Genomic DNA, 24,417 nt, shown 5'->3' on the forward strand with positions numbered 1-24,417 from the left:
AAAAAAAAAAAAAATAATCCCCAAAAAAAAAAAAAAAAAAAACAACAAAGGATCAGGGGTGAGAATTTGAGGGCAAGGTAAAAGTCTATACAGAGAGGGGCTATATGCCTAACTCCACTTCCCAAACCCACATAACCAAAGGACTACCATCCCTACACACATACACACACACATACCCATACACGCCCTTGTAACACTGCCACCTACCACCTCAGAAGAATGAGATGCTAGGTACCAGAGATGCTGCAATGGTGAGAAAAACATACTCCCTGGACTCATGAAAATTTTTCATCTACATGTGGAGACAGTTATTAATAAAAACTCATACAAATAAATATAAAGCTACAAGTATGACAGATGCTACAATGGAGGGGTGCATGATGCTATAAGTGTAATAGGAAGATAAAATGAATACTCTGGTTGTCTTCCTAGCATCTACTTTACCCATATCACATAGTATAACATACATGGGATTTGGGTAGGACTAACCCCACCCGCAACTACAAGCATGGGCCCTGATTTGCCTCAGCCAGTCCAGTACGTGACATTCCCTAGACCACAAAACTCTAGGTTCAGGAGTGGGCATGTGACCTAAGTTAGTATAATCACAATGCAACTGGAGATATGTGAAGAAACTCTTTTGATGTGAAGAACTATGTAGCCTTGGGAGCTCTTGGCTACCATCTTAAGATACAAAAGGAATCAGCCTTAGGATGGATTTGGCAGAGCAGAAAGTAGAACTGAGAGGCAGAAGAAAATCAAGTTCTCACTGATACTCTTGAGTCACTCAGTTAAATCAATCCTGAGGTTCATCTTATCTTCAGACTTTCTATTCACATGAGCCAATAAATTGTCTTATCATTTAAATCGATGTGAATTGGGTTTTTTGGTTCCACAGGGATTTGACCTAGTCAAGGAAGTCTCTTCTACATAAGTGATAATTGTGGTGACATCTGAAGGATAAAGATAAAGCAGGAGTCATCATGAGATGACTGGAAAGAAGGAAGTTCAGACAAATAAGTGTCAATTTTAACTTAGATCAAGTAAAATGGGTTGAAAAATGTCCATTGGCATTATCAACAAAGATGTCTTTAGTGAGTTTATCAAGAGCTTTTTGGTGAGGGCTGGGTGATGGAAACTACAATAGATAGGTTCAATTAAGGAGTCCAGTGGTGAGGTGAGGAAATGTAGGGAGTATAAACAACTTTAACCCTTGAACAGTTTGGCTGAAAAGGGGAAGAGAAATAGGAATGTAGCTGAAGAGGATGTAGGTTATCAGTTTTGATGACTTATTTAAATGGAGAAGGTCTTAAAGATTAATCACCTCAAGGAAAAAAGTGAATGAATATAGCAAAGAAACTTTCATAAAAGTTTTTCACAAAAACATCGCCCAGAATTAGGAAGGGTAAAAACAGAAAGCCTCACATTTCAAGGACACGAGTCAATAAGACTGAGAACCCAGTTTACTCTGTAGAGATTACTATATTTTTTAATCCTCAAGAATTAAAAAGTGTAATGTGCCCTCAAGCGACATTTGGCAATGATGGGAGATAATTTTGATTATCACAACAGGAGGATGGGGTGCAATACTACTGGCATCTGGTGGGTAGAAGCCAGGAATGCAGCTAATCATCCTGTAACGCACAGGACAGCCTCTCACAACAAAGAATTATCCAGCCCAAAATGTCAGTGGTGCCAAAACTGTAAAACCCTGCTCTAGGAATTTAACCTATGCATATATTGGCACACATGAAACAACTTCTGTACAATCATTTATTGTTTGAAATTATGCACTATTGGAAATGACATATATAGAGACAGAAAAAATGGTTTAAATAAACTAGGGTACATTAGTACAATAGTATGTACGGTATTCCATTATTTGTGTTTAAAAAAAAAAGATGGTAGGTATAAATTTACATATACAGATATAGAAATCTATCTCAACCCTTCAGTGGAACTTGCCTGAAGAAAACCTTTGCTGGGGAATACACATTGTTGCAGTGCATTACTGCCCTCAGTGTGTCTTGGAGAATCCTGCTCTGGCCCTCTGTCTATGTTTCTCTCCATGGGATGAGAAGTCCATGAAACCAAGGGATGTGTCCACTTGGAACCCACTCTTCCCTTTCTAGACCATGCTCTGGGCACCCTGGAATTCCCTGCCCCAAAGGCCAAGCCTGCTCCCAGGGTCTGCACAGTCCTCTTCCCAAATTCTGTCCTTAATTGGCCACTGAGGAGTGGCCAAAGGGTGACTACATTCAGGGAGAGTAGACATAGACAGAGCTTGGACAAAAGGCTGGGGTACCCTCTGTGCGCACATGAGGGCTGTCTAACTGCAGGCAGAGCTGAGGTGTGAGAAGAGAAGGCAGGCTAAGGACTTCAGGAGCCAAAGGGAGACTCTGGAACTCTGAGGAGTTCAAGAATTCTAGATTTGAATTTGGAATCTGGTTTCCAGGCCATATGAAAATATATTGCTTAGGGTATACGAAAGGTAGGAAAAGAAAATATATTTTATTTAATAGCTTGATTTAAAATTTTTAAATCTCTAGACATATGGTATATGGTCTTCCTTTTGTGTGCTTGTCCTGGACCTTACAAATGTTAGAGGTCGGCCTGTTGCAGAAAAGAGAATCCCTGTGACCTAGGGCAAGAAAAAATCAAGAACCTGTGCCTGAGGATCCAGCAAGGGGCAGAGATGAGTGCTGAGGGTTTAACTCTGTTCCCTTATTTCAGATATTGGGGAGTACAGCAAAAGGGATACTAAGGGGAAGGTGGAAGGGATGCTTTGAAACACTGTTCAGATCATTCCACTCCTTAGTTCAAAACTCTCCAATGGATTTGCAACTCATTCAAAGCAAAACCCAAGGCCCTTCAAGACAGCCTCTCCCCCACTCCCAACCTTACTTCCCACCATTTCCCCCCTTTCTCACTCCACTCCAATCATACTGGTTTCCTTGCTATCCCTCTCACTCACTCAGCATGCTTATAGCCTCAAGGCCTTTGTACTTGTAGTTACTGCTTTCTGGCTCTCCCTTCCCCTAGGGAAATGCATGGCAGACTGCCTCCCCTCAAGAGACACCATTACCTTTCCCATACTCACTCTCTAACCTTCTGCTACTCTTTTTTTTGGTCACAACATTTATCAGTACCTGGCATAGATTTGTTTACTGTCTTCCTGCACTAGGATGTAAGCTCCATGAAAGAGGGACTTTTTCTATTTATTCACTGTATAGAACAATGTCTAGCACATAATATATGCTCAACAAATATTTGCTGAATGATTGAATAAATACAGGAAATGACTCCTGTTGTTTCAATTTTGTCCAGAGTTAGATCTTATTTGTAGAACAGTAAACTTTTAACATGTATGGTGTCAAAGTGACTTCTGTACAGTTCTCATTCCTTTAACTTAATACATAACTTATTTATACGTTTTTTTAGGCCAGTAACACATTATGACTTTGTTCACCTGGTCCCCACAGCCTTGAACACCTTTCAAGCCAAACTCCCACTCAGGGATCCTCTAACATCAGGCCCAAAAGTTATCTGAGTGTGCCTCAAAAGTTATCTGTGTGAAGCTTTCTCTGACCCGAGACAGAAATGTTATTTTCTCTGGGCTCAAAATGCATTTCGTCCACATCAATCACAGCAATTAACGGGCTCTATTGCCACGTATATTGTAACTATTTAATCCAAGTATACTTAGATTTTAAAAAATCCTATGTATCCAGATGTTGAACCGAGAATTTAATTTTTATCAGGCGCCTGCCCTGTGTAAGACGTCTCACGTTTTAGTGTACCGCGGAAGGGTGTACCCACAAGATCTGGTCAAAACATAAGCACGTTCTGAAACCACCATTGATAAGGAATGACTACAACTCCCAAGATGCGCTGCAGGGTAAAACGTGTGCATCTCGCCTGACTTTCACATTTCAGACTAATGGGTTGTAAAAAGCTGGCGGCACAACAAGCTGAAACTGTCTTTAAAAACGAACAAAAAAATTCTACCGAAAACGAACAGGGGCCCAGTGCATGGTTTGTATCCACCGCTCAATGTTTGACACTTAATGTGATGTCTGACAACGTGAACGCCAAGAGAATTCCTCCCTCGCTTATTCAGTGCATAAGACCTCTCGAGAGAGAACGCGAGAAATGTCAGCAAGAGAAACTCAAAAATATCGAAACAGTGCTCTTCGATATGTTAGGAAAGTAGCTCCCTGCCACTTCCCTAAACTTATCTGAAGACTTATTTTCCGACGTTACAAACACGGGAAGGGCACTGTATTTTCATGAAGCGGAAAGTATGCTTTTCAATGGCCAGCCACCAAAAGCCTAACGATCACTTGTGTACAATATTACAATCTCCTGGAGATGCACAGGACACTTCCTGAGGAGATGCTTAACTGTAACAGACTCCATAGCGAGTTTCAGGGGGTTTCGGGTCGCATTAAAGGGCTAACCTCTTCACAGAAAGAGGTTTAAACCGTTTTTCTCTCACAGGCTGAAAGGGTGAGCTTCCATTAAGGAGTGCGAGCACATTTCCTTCCCTTTTGCTCAGGGTGAGTCCCGTCCAAGGATGCGTACCTCCCAGGTTTGTTTTGTGTTTTCCACAGAGCTGGATCCCACGGCTCGTCACACGCCGGGTGAAGCCAGCAATCCGCACGAAGCCGAATCCATGACTCCGCGCCCGCCGCCTGCCCAGAGAGGACTCTCGCGGAACCAGTGGAGACAAGGAGCTCGCAAGGACCGCCCACCCAACCGAGATCCCACGGGAGTAGGCGGGGCCGAGATAGGAGGAAGTCGCACTTAGACCCACCCACCTCAGTCCAGTACCCCGCCTCGCGAGAACACCGTGCGTGCAGAAACGGAGGTGTCTCTTGTTGGGCTCGTCGGCCGCCGTAGCCCCTGCTAGGACAGCCCGTGCGAGCTTGCTGAAGGAGGAAGAGAAAGGCAGAGAGAATCGGGTTACAAGATGGCGGATCTGTAGTAGTTACCGCGGCGGCGGCGGCGGCGGCGGCGGCGAGAGAGCGAGCGAGCTCTGGGGGGTCAAAGGGTGGGGAGGGTGGGTGTGTGCGGGGGTGAAGTGAGAGGTAACCGGGACTCCGGGCGGAAAGGTCTCAGTGGTTCTTATTGCCCCTTCCCGCGGCTGAACCTTGGGAGCCATGGTGAACTCGGGCCTCTCCGGAGCCGCCGCCGCCGCCGCTGCAGCCACCGCCGCTACCGTCTCTCTAGAGTGAGGGGCGCGGACGAGGTGAGCAAGGAGGCGGCGGCTGGAGCTGTGGGGACAGCAGCCACCATGTCGGATACGCGGCGGCGAGTGAAGGTTTATACCCTGAACGAAGACCGGCAATGGGACGACCGAGGCACCGGGCACGTCTCCTCCACCTATGTGGAGGAGCTCAAGGGAATGTCGCTGCTGGTTCGGGCAGAGTCCGACGGTAAGGTTATTGGAACCGTAGGATAGGGGACCATGCCTCCGTTTTGGGCACAGCCTTGGGGTTTAGGCCCTGGGCCGAGTATTGTTACTGCCACCGCTTGGGACAGCGCATTGGTTTTCTGTCTGCACTTCAGTACGGTGAAGACAAACTACTTTGTCGGGATTTATCCTCAGTCGGACGCCGATTCTCTGTTCCCCCGCCTCCTCTCCTTATTAAACCTTTGACCCCTTCCTCTCCAGTCTCGCTTCTTAAAGAGGTGGGGGGAAGAGTGGGAGAGAGAAGAGAGGAAGTCATGAGAAACAAGGTAGTAGTGATCTTGTTCTAGGGAACTGACCCTTCCCGTCCCCCTTTATTTTCTTATCCCATTATATGCCTGGTACAAAAGGTTTAGTGAAACTTAACTTTCTTTTTTTTTTTTTTAACTGATTTTGCTAACTAGCCCCAGTTGCCACAGTCGACAGGTGCTGGGGAAAACCAAAATGCACCTATTTCCTGGGGTTATTGCAGACTGTTGCCACGATACACGCACGCACAAGCACATACACCTTCAGTCTGGGATCCCTCCAGGCTATCTTTGTAGAAGGTGCTGTGAACAAGTGGATACTTTACAACCAGAACAAGTTAGGACACCAGAGCAGACTGTAAACTTGTATTCGTTGATTTATTGTACGAGTCTTACGTGAAATATTTTAAAATTATAAAATGTACAGCCTTAAGTAAAACACCTTCCTCACTGTATCTGATCGCTGGATTTGAGCAACCGATATGTGCAGATTAAAGAAAAATAGCAGTCTTCGGTTTATTTTTGACATATCTTTTACTCTTGCACTTTTTCTTTTAAGTAGTCATGGACATTTATTTTTACATGAGGTGTCCTGCTTTTTGTTCTTAAGGAGAAAAGGATAAATGCAATTCTGTATTTGTGTACTAAGTACTTAAATCCCTGTTGTCGTCCTTTGTAATTTTATTTGTTAAACTGGAAATGCAATAAAATAACCTTGTTAAAAAAAATTTGGCTTCAGGTGGTCATTTAGACCTTAAATTTTTCATTTCAATAAAACTATAATAAGTAATCTAGTCTCCGCATATTCTTGGTCTGAATGTTGTTCTTAGATGAAATTTTTCCTTTAAGGGTATATGGGGATAGGATGATATGTTCTACATTAAACATGAAGCCCAGTTCTTGAGAGAAGAATGAAAATTGGAATACATTTGATTACTTCAGATGTCCTGCTGGGGGAAGAAAAAAGTTGTTTTTTTAATGTGTATTCTGATGTTTTATTCAGTGTTTTATAAATTGAAACTTATAAATATTATTTTTTTAACTTGCAGGATCACTACTCTTGGAATCAAAGATAAATCCAAACACTGCATATCAGAAACAACAGGCAAGTAGTTGTTTATCTTTAATTTGAAAGACTTCATCTGTGATCAAGGAAGTATTAATCTGAAAAAGATGGTAAAGCTTTTCTGACAGAAAAAAAAAAACATGGATGGTAAACAGAATTACAGGCTATATGTATTTCCCTTGCAGGTTAAAAGTTTCAAACTGAAAAGTGAAAGCTTTTGTTCTGGAAGTAATTTATTATCTTTGAATTGAGCCACTGTTAGTTTATATTGGAATACGACGTATTCATTAGTCTTAATTTAACTGCCGTTAGCCAGGTATCTTCTATATCCTGTACACTAAGCCTTTTATTCTCAGTCACATATAAAGGAAATGGCATAAAAGAAAATTCAAAGGGGTACTCTTTAAAGCAAGGAAAGCCTGTTTGCGGTGTGAAAGTGGATCCTTTGACTCATGCAAAGATAAAGCTTTTGAAGTAGAAGCACTTAATCCTGTTCTGTAATTGTTGTATATTTTTAATATAATAACCAATGGATATTTCATGAAAGTGTACACTATTATGCAATGTTTTCTGTTGATACTTATTGTCTTATTTGGGAAAAGAAAACCTGTGTTGTGTTTTGGTGTGCTAATTATCTAGTCTGGAAATGGCTGCAGTGATTCAACTTTTCCTTTTTCCTGTGAATGTTTTCATTTTTATTATGAAAGATTCCAAAATTGAGAAGTACAGTGAATAATATAGTGAGTGTCTGTGTAACACCACCAAATTTAACAATGTTAACATTATACCATATTTGTTTCAAATCTTTTTGTAGTGTTGAACATTGTGGATAGAATTAAAACTCCCTTTTGTACCCATCTCATTCTATCCATTCTCCACCCTCCCTATAGGTAACCACTATTCTGAAGTTAATGTGTATTATTTCTGTACATGCTTTTATACCTTTTCTGCATATGTATGTATCCATAAATAATATGTAGTCTTTTGTGCGTTTTTAAACTTTACACAATTGATCTCCTATTCTTACATGTACTCTGCAACTTTCATTTTTCACTCAAAGTTACTTTGAAGATTTCATGTTAATGTAGATTTAGTTGGGCATTTTTTAAAGCACTGTATGATGTATGATATACACCTATTGTTAGAAATTTGGATTATTTCTAGGGTTTTTTTGTGTGTGTGTTCTGTGTGTAAAGTGAACATGGCAGAGATTTTTGGAGGAAAAGATAAATTATTTTCCAGTTTTTTTTGTGTGGAGTGTGTAAAGTGAATATGGCAGAAGTTTTTGAAGGAAAAGATAAATAATTTGAAGGAAAAGATAAATTAATTATACTTGCATCATCAGTGCCTACTTTCTTCAAGGTCAATGAAAATTTAGATGCTCAGAAACGAATACTTCACACTTGGAGGAATGAAATTACATCTATTGCACAGTGCATTATTAGTAAAAGTCTTACTTTTAAACAGTTTTGTGTATACAGTGCATTCTTAGTACTTTGAAATATTTTTTAAATTTTCCATATTCAGTTAATAGTTTTTTCCTTTGCTAAGAAAATATTACGTCTTTTGATGGAGAATCAAACATTTGTTCTGTATTGAACATCTGAAGTTGTTTCCTATACCTTAGATGTTTTAAGGTAAATTTAAGTAAATTTAATTTCTAAGTCAACCAGGCAGATGGTTACTGTCTGTCTTTGTACTGACTTTTACCACATAGCCACTTTTGGTTTGTTTTTTTGTTTGCTTGCTTTGGGGGGAAAGGAATACCAATATTTTGTAACCATTTTTTTCTACCTGCATGAACATAATTCTCAGGAACTTCTTCTTAAGTGTGACTCCTTAAAAATTAGTTATGTTATGGATTCTTCTCAAATTGTATACAAGATTCTTTAGCTGTTCTTTTAACTAGAAAGATCACATTATAGCGGAGGTTTGTGTATAAACCCCCATCGTTAGTCCAGAATTACACAGTGGTTCTGTGAATATTTTTAGGAACTTTGGGACATAACTTTGTGTGTCATGTTACTCTGCTAGAAAATTTAAGTATTGCGGGAGAAAAATATTTAAAAAATTTTTTATGCCATTGGGGAAATGTTTTTTGTAATTAATTCCTTTTAAATAATATACTATTAGGGCTTTTTAAAAATATCTTTTTCCTTAATTGAGGTACTTTTACTGAATAACATTAAAGCTCAAGAGAACTCTTTGGCAATGAGAATACTCTGGAAAAGCTTTGTGTATAAGAATGAAAAACGTGTGTAAATGGAGTCAGTTGTTTTATTTTCTTTATTGTTTAAATAGACTGCACTTTTCTAATAGAAATCAAAGAGCTATATAGGAGTTATGTTAGACTTATTTTCTTTGTAATAGATGTGTTTGTTTCACCAAAATCTTTTTCAGTTTGCCTTTTTACCAGGTTACACAAATTGGGATTTCCAAACACCTGATATTTTTCTATGTTCATTAGAATTACCTTTTTTTAAGTGTCATCATTTAAGTATTCAATAAATTAGTCTAGAAAATTACTTATTTCTAAAATTTATATGAAATATATTGATCATTAGTGGGTTTTTAATTTTAAAAAAAAGCCCTGAGTGAGTTAATGAGACATTCATAGCTTATAGGAAATTTTGCTACATTAAAATACATAGAGTATAATGAGAACCTACTCTATAGCACAGGGAAATCTACTTAGTCCTCTGTGGCGACGTAAATGGGAAGGAAATCCAAAAAAGAGGAGATATATGTATACGTATAGCTGATTCACTTTGCTGTGCAGTAGAAACTAACACAACATTGTAAAGCAACTATGCCAATAAAAATTAATGTTTAAAAATTCATTGAATAAATACAGAGGAATATTTAACATTCTTTTAACATTACAGTTGTAAAATGAGCTAAGTACTGAATTGTGGGTTCAAAATAAGTTAGAATGAGTTGAGTTTAATGTCAAATGACTCAATATCAATAGGAAATCATTGATTCACATCACTTCCTTTGCTTACTGTGGGTTATATCGAAGTATTGATAGTTGATGGGAAGAAGATATACTTAACCTAAAGGAGCCAATAAACTTGTGAAGTATTTAAAGAAACACTGTTAGAAAGAAAAGAGAATGATTATGCAGTGTAACACAGAATAAAGTGCCTGATACATGTGTCAAAATTCTATTTTATTTATCAATAGAATCAATCCCACTTGACTAAATCAAAAGCAGACTCATAGGGTGTATACCTTTTATATTAAGCACAATTTTGTGTTAATTGGGTTTGGGAGAGATGTATAAGGAAGTCCTCATCCTGGGTTTTATTGGGAGATAATACATAACAAGTGAAACAGTTACAGAATAGTAATAAGATAGCTGATAAAGTGCTTTAACTCAGTCCTCATCAAGAGTCCATGAAAGCATTTCACAGATAAGGCAACTTAAGGCACAGAAAGGTTAAGTTTCTTAATTGAGATTATATAGTAGGTATGCACCAACACAAAATACTGTGAAAAGTAACTTTATTCCACAGACTTGGGCAGTAGAAAATTAGAGAAAGGAGAGAGTGATTTGAGCCAGTCATTGAGAAAAACTTCACTCTCCTTGGTGGTGTCTGCTGAAGGAACTATGATAGGGAAAGAAATAGTACACCTGACACAAAAGGCATTATTAAGCCTATTTGGTTTCTATTATTAAGCCTAAGAGGTTTCTTATTTGAGAGCTTGGTTTGCTAAACAAAAGGGAGCCATTATAGGTTCTTGAGTAGGAGCCTAACATGAAAGTGATACTGTGTTTAGGAAGCCGGTGTGGCAATGTCATGAATAATGAATTGGAGGTAGGGAGCGAAACAGAAGAACTTTAGGTTAGCAAGACCTTTGCAATAATTCAGATCAAGAAAATGAAAGTCTGTTCCAGTGTAGAAAATGGAATTGGAAAGAAGGAAAAGAACTCCAGTACATTTTCAGGAAAGTGCTGGAAGATTTGGTGAATGATTAAATATGAAAAACAAGGAATCAAAGGTCACTAGTAGTGTTTTTGAGCCTTGGGGCCACAAAAATGATGGTTCTCTCCAGAAACTGGGAAGTTGAGGAGAAAGCAGGGTTACGTTTATCGTTGGGTTAGAGACTTGTTTATTTAAAAAACAAAAGGTTCTTTATTTTGAATAGGTAGTGCATTCACATTGTTAAAAATCAGAAGGTGTTTATGAAGTCTCTCGCACCCTGGACGCTGTCCATACAGTTTCCCTTGCTAGAGGCCACCAGTGTTACCAGTTTCTTGTATATCTTGCTAGAGGTTTTATGCATATGTAAACAAATATGCATGCAATTATATATATATAAAAATTCTCTCTTTTATTGGCATAAGTGGTAGCAAACAATATATTGTTTTGTGCCTTTTTTTCATTTAGGCTTTGGAGTAAAATAAATAGAAAGGTCTTAAAATTGAACACCTGGGACTAGAGATAGAGTGAGAGTTTGATGCAGGAGATTCTGATTTGAGAATCATTAAACACTATTTTTAGCTGCAAAAGAGGATCTCCTTTGAGAGAGTAGATACAAATTGAGAAAAGAACAGAGCTTAAGACTGAGTCTTGTGAATTGTCCACATTTATTCATTCATCGAATAATACTTGGTTGAGTTCTGCTTATGGTTTGGTCACTAACGGTAGTTTGGTTTTTTAAAGTGCAGTTGAAAACTTTTGAAGAGTTTTCAGCAAAGAAGTGACATTATCAAAAATAGTAATATCAATCTGTAGAATTGAAGAGAGGCAATAACCAGGAGACTGGTTGAGAGAGTGTAGCACAGTCCAAGCTAGAGATAACGTTGAATCAAGTTAGGGTGATGGCAGTAGATACAAAGAGGGGAGGTGGATAGATTTGAGATATATATGGAAGATAGAATTGACAGGGCATGCTGCAGGATTAGGTGTTTGGTAATCAGGAAGAAGGAAGATCCAGTAAAGAAAGAATAAGCAGTTGGAAAGAATAGAGCATCTGGAAAATGTGTTGTCTTCAAACTAAAGGAGAATGTAATTGTGGTAAGGAAAGAAGGGCCAATCAGGCAGCAAATGCTGTTTCATATCCTGCCAAGAGAAAGACTGAGAATATTCTAGGTTTTGGTTAGAAGAATGTCCACTGAGATGAAGGTGGAAATGCAAATGATCTTATCTTATTGTACCTCTTAATTGGCAAAATAATCCAATAAAATTAAGGATGTTGGGGTTTAGCCTGAGAGCCACTGTGAGGAATGGACTGATGAGTATGTGAGAGGGAAAGAGGTTTATACAATTGTGAATGCTGCATTCAAATGACAGCATGAATTTGTAATGAGTAGAGTCCACTCTGACCTTGAACTATAGATCAGGTGCACAAGTAGAGGACGTGAATGATTAGGTTGGAAAGATGGAGCAGAGTGATTGGTAGAGATGTGTTCTGGGTGGTGGTCTGGAATGGAGGAATCTTTGGGAATCAGATGGAGAGGGGGCTTTCTTCGTTAGGATCCTTTCTGTTTCTTACAGTGCTACAGGGGAGATGCTTGGGAAGCAAGTTGTTAAGACCTTCACCATCTTTTAGAATTTGTTTACATTTCTTATGGGGCATCGTAACAGGAACATGGGTTTAGAGTTGGATGGATACTCTTAAGTTTTTTAATTCTGTTATTTCTAGCTATATGATTTTGAGCAAATTTTCTCTGAATCTCATTTTTTAAATGGAGATGCTACCTAACTCACATAATAGTTGTGAATTAATGTGTGAAAAGGGCTTTACCATAGTACCTGACACACAAGTGCAATAAGATAACTGTATTCATAGTAATCTTACAATAATTCCTTATGTAGACAGCATTTTCCTCTTTTCCAATAAGGAAAGAAAATCAAAGAAGTTAAATACTTTGCTGAAAGTCACCAAAATAGTGGACAGTAAAACTGTGGGTGGTGCTCCCAGGTCCTCATTCTAGTTCAGGGTTATGCCCATTGTACCCAAATATATCACAGATTTTGAGAAGATAAGGTACTACCATTGTTTGTAAGTAGTGTCATCATGTCTGACTTGGATTATATGTTATGCCACCTATTAAAAATCTATCTCAGAAGGAGTTTAAGTCAGCTACTATTAGGAACTACTAGACAGTTACATGCTGCGTTGTCTGGTTAATCTCACTTATTTTCAGACTTTAAATTGATTTTGAACTTGTAAATTGAATCTAATATTTCCATCTTCCTTTTTTAAAAAAAATATTATTCCTTTGAAAAACTTGAGCTTTTTATTAATTTTGTCAAAGTCATTGGGGGCAAAGATAGGGTTAGTCTGGCAAGCAGTAGGATCTCAGATATTTCATGACTAGATACTAGTCATGTTAATGAAGTAGATCAGTATCAAGGAGGAAAACTGAAACAGATAATCCATTGGTTTGTTAGGCCCTTTAAAAATGTGGCACAGATTCCTTTGTGAATATATAAAAACTGGAGACTCTTTCCCCAAAAAAGATATTATGCAGCAGGTTTTAGATAAAATTTTAAGGTGTCTGTAGACTCTGGATTAAGAACCTCTGATTTAAACAGTAATTGGCTCCAGAGTATGTTTTTAATATATAAGATTGAAAATAACCATTTCGCATAATAAAACTACACTGTGAAAACCTGATACAGTAAAGGCTAAATTGTCAAGCTTCTCTAGCTCATGTCTTACTCCTATCCTGGACTTGGACTTAATCACCTTTTTGTTTGTTTTTTTTTAAGGACCAGACCAATTATAATTCTCCCTGCAAGCTCATTTTTAAATCTGACTTCCATAGGGACATAGTGGTGATTAAGTGTTTTAGTTAGTAGAAGAAAACTCTAAGCTTTCCTTGGTTTAAACAGAGGCATTAATAACGTCTCAAAGATATGTGTGCCACGCACAGATTAGAAAAAATATGTCACAGAGTACAGTGGTTGAAAGAGACTTTACTATGAAAAATTGGGCTTGACTCAATCTAGGCTTTTTGGATATATAGGAAACTGTGCCACTTGACACTTCATTCTGGTTTCAGTATTCTTGTGCCATCTCTATATTCTCTCACCTAGGAACTTTGACCCTTGGAATAAGCAGTTCTAAGGAGTTGTTCTTATGGGTACTTTTTTCTGAGACAGTAAGATGTGGAGGAGGAGGAAAAGGAAAGATGGATTTTGTCACCCATTTGGGATAGGTGCATAGAGATGGAAGGTGCCTACTCTTGATGGCACTTCCCTATCCTCTGTTTACCAACTAGAGATACAGTTCGGTCATGTTCTCAATTTTGACTTACCCAAAGAATTACCCGAGACCCTTGTTAAAAATAAGGATTCTTGGGCTTTACTCCAGACCTGTACCCAGGGGAGAAGCATGGGAATGTATGTTTTTAACCATCTGCCAATGTCAGTCCTCTTTGCATTGAAAAAGGATTCTGAATATAAATTCTATTTAGTTTCTGGGATTTTGACTGGCTTATGGGTAAGAGTTTACTGTTAAGAATGGGAAGGAAAGCACAAAAGAAAATGATAGGAAGAAGGGGACTCAGTTATCTTAATTCAGACTTCGTTGCTTCATTGCTTCGACTTTTCTCTCAGAAGGTAGATTGGAACCAAAATGCAAAGGGCCTTGTATGCCTGGATAAATGGTTTTTGAATTTCATTCATTCTGTTGTAATAGCGATGTCCAAAATAGAATGCACAGTATGAATCATTGGAGAAGAAACCTGTTTATTGTATCAAAAGGAGAAGTTGAATTTTGCGAATATTTAATAAAGTCATGTGGTCAAGAGTCAAAAATAAGAATAGTATTCTGAGAGAAGAGTAACGTTTCCATGAAAAGTGTTCTCCGCCTATTGTGAGTTATAGCCTGTATGTGCAGATAACTGTTTACAGATATTTTCCAATTTAAACTAACCTGAAACCCTAACAAAAGGAGCATGTGCCTTAAAATGGGTTGAAAACAGTACTGTAAGTGCAAGTGAACAAGATAATGGTCCAGCTGACATTTACACTCCTAGTGTAATCTGTCAGGCAAGTGACAAAGCCGAAATAATGATAAAATAGATATTACAAAAAGTTCCCCTCCCCCAAAATTCAGAATTATTAAAAGGATGTCACTAAATACGGATTTGTATCTCCTATCATTTATGGATATACTGTGCCCTAACTATATTGGGTCTTAAAATTCTAAATAATAATGATACGGAGCCATTGCAGTTTAAACATTTTTAAATATTGCTTATTTAATCTTTATATAAGCCTTTTAATTTCTATTTTACTGTATGTTTTATAAAATATGGCTATAGTAATATTATACTTCTGTATATAATATGTAAGTAATTTGAGGCACACGGTTTTTAAAAGTTTGGAGAGCACTGTTCATGTAGCTGTTTTGAGGAGTGCTCTAAAAAAACAACTGAGGAACTGAGGAAAGAACATGGAGCTTGTGTGGGTGCCCTAGTGCTTTAACTAGAATAGCCTTGTTTTTATCTCTTTTTTTTTTAATGGAGATTCTTACTAAAATTTTGTTTATAAAAAGCATTCTACTGGTTTTTTAAAAAGATTTCACAACCTCTTCTCTACATGGTGGAAGCCACTAAAGGTTTTTAAACAACCTGATAAAATTTTAGAATAGCTGATGGCAAATATCCCTTCCAAGAAGCATGGCCAGCCAGAAGCTAGAACACAGATTTTCAGTGTTCTTCTTACCTGATCACATAGCAGATAAGTATTCATCTGAGGCCCAGATTAATTAAGGGATGAGCTACCAAAGTATTGAGATGTTTTCATTTTTAAAACTTTGTCTTTATTAATCTGGGGCTAACTTTTTTCTTTTTTTTGGCTGCGTTGGGTCTTCATTGCTGCGTGCAGGCTTTCCCTAGTTGCGGCGAGCGGGGGCTACTCTTCATTGCAGTGCGAGGGCTTCTCATTGCAGTGGCTTCTCTTGTTTCAGTATGGGCTCTAGGCGCTCGGGCTTCAGTAGTTGTGGCGCATGGGCTCAGTAGTTGTGGCACACGGGCTTAGTTGCTCCGCGGCATGTGGGATCTTCCCGGACCAGGGATTGAACCCGTGTCCCCTACATTGGCAGGCGGATTCTTAACTACTGCACCACCAGGGAAGTCCCTGGGGCTAACTTTTAATTTTATATATTTTTTAATATCAGCATACTATTTATAAGTACTGTCAGCTGAACAATTAATAAATATAAGGTGCTTTCATAGATTATATTTTTGATAATTAGGGAATAAACTTAAATGTGCATTTTTTTTTAAATCAAAGTTTTGGCCATATTAAACTTTCACTATTATGTATCCTTTAAAAGTCCATTTCATTTAGGTGTTGCATAGTGATTTTCATGTTTAAACTTGCGTGTTTTAATTTAAAACCAAACCTTAGTTTTTAATAAGGGAGTTGACAACTTTTCCCTAAAGGCATAACCTTTTGGGAGGGATATAATTAAGGACATCCAGAAAAACACTTATCTGAAACTGAGGTTTTTAATTTTTTACAATATAAGATGCTGAACTAGGTGCTGTTGGTAATACAGGTAGAGCAATATTTTCTGTCACCATTGTTTCACATTCCTTAATATCCTGAAGCCTCTTCCAGATTTTAAAAAGGCAAAAATAGAAAGGGTTAAACCTTAGGATAATTTTCAGCTACTTAGTTAGCTTACTGGTAACCAGCTTGAAGGGAAAAATAAACGGGTAGGTGGTTAGTGAGTGGAACAGCTGACTTTCTGGAAACAATAGGAAGTAGATGATTAGAATGTCTACATGATATTTTGGCCAAGAATGCTAGACTTTCCATTAAACATTATCTTGGTAATATGAGCTAGAGCCTGCTAACATGTTTTAATATTTTTTGTTTCAGAAAATTGCTCACTGTCATTATCAGTACCAAAGCTATGACTTCATTGCCAGATATTACTAAAATTTCAAAGGATAACAAAATACAGTTATATGATGTCATTTGAGTGTACATTAATTGCACTTACCTGAGGGCATTGCTGTGCTGTTTCCTGTCCTCTTGATTTTTATTTATACTTTGTAGTTGTTTCTTTTCTGGTGTGATGATACAGAAATCTTTATTTTTAAACAGGATACATTAATTGTTTGGTCAGAAGCTGAGAACTATGATCTGGCACTAAGTTTTCAGGAAAAAGCTGGCTGTGATGAGATCTGGGAAAAAATTTGTCAGGTAAGGTTATTTTAGTAATGTTTAACTTAAGTTTGCATGCATTCATGATTTATTTTTTTCATTATATCTAACAGATGTGTATTAGAATGTGGAAAGATAATATCTTCATGTGAGAATTTGATAACCTAACCTACAAATGTCTTCTATGTTAGGCATCAAATTTTTTGAAAATTTTTTTCAAGTTGTAATTTTGTTTTACCACTTTAGATTTTGATAGCATATATTCATAACTAATACCCTACAAAATGTCAAGATCTTCTAACAGAAAAAAGGTTAAATAGTTATGTTCTAAGGCTTTTAGAATTTTCTTTAATATTTGGTCACCTGTTTGCATAATGTTTATGGATAACTGTGTGCCAGACACTAATAATCCAAAGTGCTCATGACTTCAACTCAGAAGGAACTTACAGTGTAGCAGGATATAGGTGGTAACTCTCAGGGTAACTAGAATTTTTTTTTTAAGTGAAGTATATGTTTCAGTTGTGCATTGGAATTTTTTTAATGAAGTTTTTATTTTAGAAGTGTCAGATTTATGGAAAACATGAGCAGAAAATAGTTTCTATATGCTCCTCTGCCTGATATCTCCTCCCCTCACAGTTTCCCCTATTAAATAGTTTTCCCTATTAGCATCTTACATTAGTATACATATTGGTCACAATTAATGAACTAATATTCATACATTATTATGTATTATTATTATTTATACATTATTATTAACTAAATTCTACATTTATTCAGATTTCCTCAGCTTAAATGTCAGTGTTCCAGAATCCTGTTCAGGGTACCAGATTACATTTAGTAGTTATGTCTCCTTGGGCAAATCCGGGCCATGACAGTTGGTAAATCATAAAATTCATTTTTAATTACTATTTTCTGTAAATGGAGATCACTGTGTTTCAGTGGTTGCCTAGTCTAATCTTCTATTACAGTGGGTTTTTTTAATATAAATTTATTTATTTTTGGCTGCGTTGGGTCTTTGTTGTTGAGCACCGACTTTCTCTAGTTGCGGTGAGCAGGGGCTACTCTTCGTTGCAGTGCACGGGCTTCTCATTGCAGTGGCTTCTGTTGCTGTGGAGCGCAGGCTCTAGAGCGCAGGCTGAATAGTTGTGGCACATGGGCTTAATTGCTCCGCGGCATGTGGGATCTTCCCGGACCAGGGATCTAACCCATGTCCCCTGCATTGGCAGACAGATTCTTAACCACTGTGCCACCAGGGAAGTCCCTATAGTGTTTTTTGACTGTTGTCATTTCACTTATATCAGCTTTACCTCTAGGGATTCTTATCACTGAAGGTTCTTTTTTTATATTATTTATTTATTCATTTTTGGCTGCGTTGGGTCTTTGTTGCTGCGCGTGGGCTTTCTTTAGTTGCAGTGAGCAGGCTTCTCATTGTGGTGTCTTCTCTTGTTGCAGAGCACAGGCTGTAGGCGCGTGGGCTTCCGTAGTTGTGGCTCGTGGGCTCTAGAGCGCAGGCTCAGTAGTTGTGGCACGTGGGCTTAGTTGCTCCACGGCATGTGGGATCTTCCCGGACCAGGGCTCGAACCCATGTCCCCTGCATTGGCAAGCAGACTCCCAACCACTGTGCCACCAGGGAAGCCCTCACTGACGGTTCTTGAGTTAGTTTTATGGATCTGACCACAATCATTCTTTTTCCTTGGTCCTCCCAATAACAGTGCCAAACAGCATAATAAAGTGGCCTACGAAAGTGTAGTAAGAATCTTACCATTCCATAGAAAGTTTATTTGACATATGGCTCTAGATCACTAAACTTTTCTTATCTGGGAGTAGATGGTTTGTTTCTTTCCTACCTCCTATCTGACTATGTATGCATCATGTATTGCCGGAGCATTATTAGTATACATACATACTAGAATTCTAGTTGATGAACGGTTGAAAACATTAGTAAATATGCTATTTCTTTAATTTGTACAATATACATAAGAATATAATCCTAATTGTTTTGTTAATATTTCACCTTTTTGTTTTGCCTGTTTTTAAACCTGTTGATGGTGATGGCAAGAAGGTCTTCATTTTTACCCTTTTTTATCTCATGTGCTCTCCAAGGATTGAGATTGAATTTTATGTTTGCAAAGTCTTCTGTAAAGTGAGGTGTAAGATCTAAAAAAAAGTGACCTCTATTGCAGACATACATATGCAGTTCATAAGTACTTGCTGTTCTGTTCTTAATAAACTTAAACCATGAATTCATTCATCTATGAAATGGGGGGAAAAATATTCCATGTAAATAATGAAGGCAATAATTTCAAAATGAAAGATTACTTTTCCATAATATTTATAAGGCTGTTCAGAATATTAATAGCAGTATATAAAGACTAACCTTTTTTTATGATAAATTACTGAAACGTGATATTTTATTTTGTTTTCTCTCTCCAATACCAGCATGGCAACTGGCACACGTTGTGTATGTACTCGGTATATATTTGAAGAATGAGTGAATAAAACAGAAGACAAACATCTTATTTAGAACTAGGGTGTTGAATTACATGCCTGCTAGAACATAAATTTATATTGTGGATAATATTTTCCAGTGATCAGCATATTCAGTTATACTTTGCCCCACTTTTCCCCTCCCCACACCTCAGCACATGCTGTTTAATATATGTTCTTGGATATATATATATATTCTTAATGACTTTGTACTTTTGTCTTAGAACTTTTCGCTGAAATTTGTTTTTTACTCTTTTCACTCATGTAGTTCGGGAGGTCTCCAAGACCACTCACAGGTTCACTAATTCACTAGAAAGACTTAGAGAACTCCACAAAGCTATTATACTCATGGTGCAGTTTATTACAATGATGTGATTCAGGTTAAAATTACCATTGGGAAAAGGCACATCGGTCAGAGTCTAGGAGAGTTCCAGGCGTCAGTATCCAATTTTCTCTTTTCAGAATAGTCATGCAGACAGCACTTAACTTCTCACAGCAACGATGGGTGGCAACATGTACAGAGTATTACTGACCAGGGAAGCTTACCCAAACCTTTGTGCCCAGCATTTTCATTGGGGTGTTAGTCATATAAGCAGGCTGAATACCCATGTGGCTAACTCTAGCTTCCAGCACTCCCAGAGGTTGAGCTGATATTGTGTGGCCCCAGATCTCCTCCATAAACCATACAGTTATCCACACATGTATGTGGACTGTCCAGCATAGCCCAAGGTAAACAAAATAACTCCCAACAGATAGGATATTCAGAGTGCTTAGAGGTTGACTCTCAGGAGTTAGGCAAGGTCCAAACCTTTCTTTGGGCAAGATTAGTTCTTTACTGCAAAGGCCACCCTTTGGCCCTTGGCCAAGACTTACAGCAAAATGGTCATATTTGTCTAAGCATCTACACTTAGTGTAGCATTTATATGACAGAGCAATAGTATCAGTATGAATATGCCTAACATTTGGAGGAGTCAGTGTGGACTAGGAGTAGATTTAAAGCAACAACTGTTCTATCCTATAAAGCCATGATTTACTTTTTATATTTTTGCACTATTTTGACTGCTCATTACCCTCCTTGATCTACCACAGTTTGTACCTTATGGTAAACTCATAGAGAACTCTTTAGTATAGAAATTAGCTGATGGTTAACAGTTAGTAAGTCCACTTATTCCTCATGCCAGTCATTTTCTATCAACATTACATGCTAAGGAGGCTTTAATTCAGTTTCCTAATACATTTGATGATAATATCAATATTATCATAAGGCTTATGTACATGAGGTAGTTGGATCAACAGTGGCAATGTTATACCATATTGCGGTATGGTAGTAGATGTAACCTGAAAAAAGTAAGAGTCAGTAGATACTGGCACATTATAAGAATCCCACTCAGTCATTAATAATTGGTCCAGTTCATCATATTGTATGACAGTGTCTCCCAGGGTGGTGTCAGCTCTATCAAGTAGACTTACAGACTTCCATTCGACCTTGTTGAGTCCCAGGAGCAGTGGTAGACTTGGGAAACATATGGCTTCACCCTTCCAGGCATCTGTTACAATTGAGCTAAGAGAATATCATATCTTACTCTGAGCTTTTTGTAAGGCACCAGTGTTAATAATAGATTTCCTTCATTACATTACCTATTTATTTATTCCTTTGCCCTCTGTTACCATTTCTCCTCCCCATTTGTCATTGATTTTTACGCAAACTTTTCAGCCTTTGAAAGGAATGTTAGGTTTGGCCACTCTGCTGGTCTAGCAAGGTTAATTTTTTACTGCACAACTCAGTACTGTACTTTTAAGATCTAGCCATGTTGCTGAGTATACATTTAGTTTGTTGCTCCCAGCTACTGTGTTGTATTCAACAGAACCATACGCTGTGTTTTACTTTTTAATTCTGGGAGGTCATTGCTGACCTTTGAAAGAACAATTTCAATAAAAAACCTGTTTCTTTGTCATTTCTTAACCCCTTATAATAAGAAAATAGAACTCCTCTCTGAAAAAGATTGACAGCTCAAAGAGCAATAAGTATCTTAAGGGGAATGGTGAATGACAGAACAAAAGAATCATTGTGGGGAGAGAAATTACAAAAACAAGGGCTAAGGGACTTCCGTGGTGGCACAGTGGTTAAGACTCTGCACTCCCAGTGCAGGGGGCCTGGGTTCAATCCCTGGTCAGGGAACTAGATCCCACATGCATGCTGCAACTAAGAGTTCGCGTGCCACAACTAAGGAGCCCACATGCCACAACTAAGGAGCTGGCAAGCCACAACTAAGGAGCCTACCTGCTGGCAACTAAAACCCAGCACAACCAAATTAATTAATTTTTTAAAAAAGAGCTAAGATAATTGATACATATTGAGCTCTTAGAAAGCATAAAATCAGAAGTACATATGGAAGTTCTAACCTCAGAAAAGGGTAGAGACATTTTCTTTGAAACAGATGAAGGAATTGAATGAAGATAAGTTGTGAGATGGAAAAGAAGAATGTTGGAGGAAGTTGAGTACTGATGGCCTCTTTTTTTCCCAAAGGGAAAAAGTTCTCTCTTATGAGACTTAAAGGGGAAAGTAATAGTGTTTGACCCTTGAAAAGGGAAAAAAATTAAAGCAGTAGCTATAAGGGACTAGGATAGGAGTGTGGAAAAGAGAAATTTTCATCGAGAAGCCTACTGATAGTGTGGACTTACCATGAACCTTATCACAACAAAAGTTTGGTTTATTCCTTAATGCTGTTTTCTTTTAAATTATTTATTTTTGGCTGCGTTGGGTCTTGATTGCTGCACCGGGGCTTTCTCTAGCTGCAGCGAGCGGGAGCTACTCTTGGTTTCAGTGCGCAGGCTTATCACTGCAGTGGCTTCTCGTTGCAGAGCATGGGCTTTAGGCACACGGGCTTCAGTAATTGTGGCACGTGGGCTCAGTAATTGTGACTCATGGGCTCTAGAGCGCAGGCTCAGGAGTTGTGGTGCACGGGCTTAGTTTCTCCGCGGCATGTGGGATCTTCCCGAACCAGAGATCGAACCCGTGTCCCCTGCATTGGCAGGCGGATTCTTAACCACTGCACCCAGGGAAGCCCCCTTAATGCTGTTTGACCAATATTGGAGAGGAAGGGGCTGTGCTTAACGGAGCCTCTCAGGGACCCAAGTTGATAGAGAATTCATTTTAATACTTCCATGATTATTGCAAAGTGAGAAAGAAAGGTGGCAAATCAGAGCACTGGTTTTTGAAAGCTCTTCCCAGAAGTTATACATGGCACTTTGCTCACATTTTATTGGCCAAAGCAAGTCACACAGCTACATGTAACTTCATGGAAGCAATGAACTCATGTGCCACAAGAGGGAGAGAACCAGAAATATCTGGTGGACAGCACTATTGTCATCCAGGTAGACACTTGGGTTTATGTGATGTTGACAGATTAGATCAGTCAGGGTTACGTTCAGGATGAATCCAGGAAGCTTGTAAGGGATAATACTAGATAACAAAGAAATAAACATGCTGTAACCTAGTGGTTACATGCATGGTTCTGGAGCTGTGCTTTTATTCTTAAACATATGCAAACTATGTTCTTTTGAAGTTTAAGTTAACTCCTGGTTTCCTCTTATTTGTTCTTTGTAACCTCTGATTCTTCTTCCTTCCCCTCACACTACGTTTTCTCTTTTCTCTGGTTAGTGTCAGTCTTCTGGCTTTAACTGTTACCCTAATGCCAAATCTCTATCTTCTGTCCTATTCTTTTTCCAGAGTAGTAGGCCCACAGATTGAATTGCCAGCTGGATATTCAAACAACTCAAACTTAATAAAACTGAACTCTTCCTAGCATTCCTCTTCCACGTTCCCAGTTTTTGTTAAAGAAGCCATAATCTTCCCAATGATGGGTTTAAAACTATAGGGTCATTGTGTTTCCTTCTCTCTTTTGTAGCTATCCCATATCTGTCCCAACATCACTATCCAAATTCAGTTGTTCATGTAGCCTTTGGAATAACACCCTAATTTATCTATATTTTCAAATTTGTCTCATGCAGCTGATGCCAGGTTAATTTTCTGAAGGACAGTGCTACACATTCACTTCCCTGAACAGTAATGCAGGTCTTTTAGCTTGACTTTTCATGATCTGGCTAGAGTCTACATTTCCATTTTTGCTGTTTGCCATATGCATGTCACATATTTCCATTTCTCTGGCTCTGTGCTCTTCCCTTTGCACTTTGGGTACCTTTATCTCCCCTCAGAATCTTACCTATCTTTGAAGGTCCACTTAAAATCTCAGATGCCACTGTTTTTTTTTTCTTTTTTTGAATTTTATTTTATTTATTTTTTTATACAGCAGGTTCTTATTAGTTATCTATTCTATACATATTACTGTATACATGTCAATCCCAATCTCCCAGTTCATCCCACCACCACCACCACCACCACCACCACCACCACCCCTGCCACTTTCCCCCCTTGGGGTCCATACGTTTGTTCTCTACATCTGTGTTTCTGTTTCTGCCCTGCAAACTGGTTCATCTGTACCATTTTTCTAGATTCCACATATATGCATTAATATATGATATTTATTTTTCTCTTTCTGACTGACTTCACTCTGTATGACAGTCTCTAGATCCATCCACGACCCCACAAATGACCCAGTTTCATTCCTTTTTATGAAGTGCCACTGCTTTTATGATTCCTTCCTTGTGTTCTCTGCTCACCCATACCCCAAGAGCTGGAATTTCCCTTCCTCTGAGTTTCCAAGGCATTTTATCTGAACTGTTCTTATGACCTTGTTACTTATATTTTCTCTTATATTTATGTGTCATCCTCCCTAAGCCCAGCTACTCTGTTGAGAACTCAGAAGTAAAAGAAATACCTTCATTCCTCTAGGGAAAAAAAGTATCCTGTATGCATCAGTATATCTGTCTACTTTTTTCTCTGAGTTCTTAGGTCTTTTTTCACATGTTGCTTTGGATTTGGAAATTTGTGGAAATTTGTGGAACTTTTTCTGCTTAGGATATTCGAGATGTTTTAAGGTGGAG

General features: G+C 38.2%; 1 protein-coding gene and 1 long non-coding RNA gene across 4 annotated transcripts in view; one reads left to right on the plus strand and one right to left on the minus strand.

Moving 5' to 3' along the window:
• LOC112404858 (uncharacterized) overlaps positions 1 to 4,745 on the minus strand; it is a 189,668-nt gene extending 184,923 nt beyond the window's left edge. For both annotated transcript variants that reach the window (XR_003004230.1, XR_003004231.1), the window contains exon 1: positions 4,585 to 4,745. This is a non-coding gene — a long non-coding RNA (uncharacterized LOC112404858). The remainder of the gene's footprint in view (positions 1 to 4,584) is intronic.
• A 336-nt stretch (positions 4,746 to 5,081) lies between these two features.
• Positions 5,082 to 24,417, plus strand: part of PPP4R3B (protein phosphatase 4 regulatory subunit 3B) — a 66,341-nt gene continuing 47,005 nt past the window's right edge. For both annotated transcript variants that reach the window (XM_024752928.1, XM_024752929.1), the window contains exons 1-3: positions 5,082 to 5,438; positions 6,771 to 6,826; positions 16,867 to 16,965. In XM_024752928.1, the coding sequence (XP_024608696.1) occupies positions 5,297 to 5,438; positions 6,771 to 6,826; positions 16,867 to 16,965 (297 nt within the window). In that variant the 5' untranslated portion in view covers positions 5,082 to 5,296. The remainder of the gene's footprint in view (positions 5,439 to 6,770; positions 6,827 to 16,866; positions 16,966 to 24,417) is intronic.

This window comes from Neophocaena asiaeorientalis, unplaced genomic scaffold (genome assembly GCF_003031525.2).
Source record: "Neophocaena asiaeorientalis asiaeorientalis breed wild unplaced genomic scaffold, Neophocaena_asiaeorientalis_V1.1 scaffold100, whole genome shotgun sequence".
Lineage (NCBI taxonomy): Eukaryota > Metazoa > Chordata > Mammalia > Artiodactyla > Phocoenidae > Neophocaena > Neophocaena asiaeorientalis.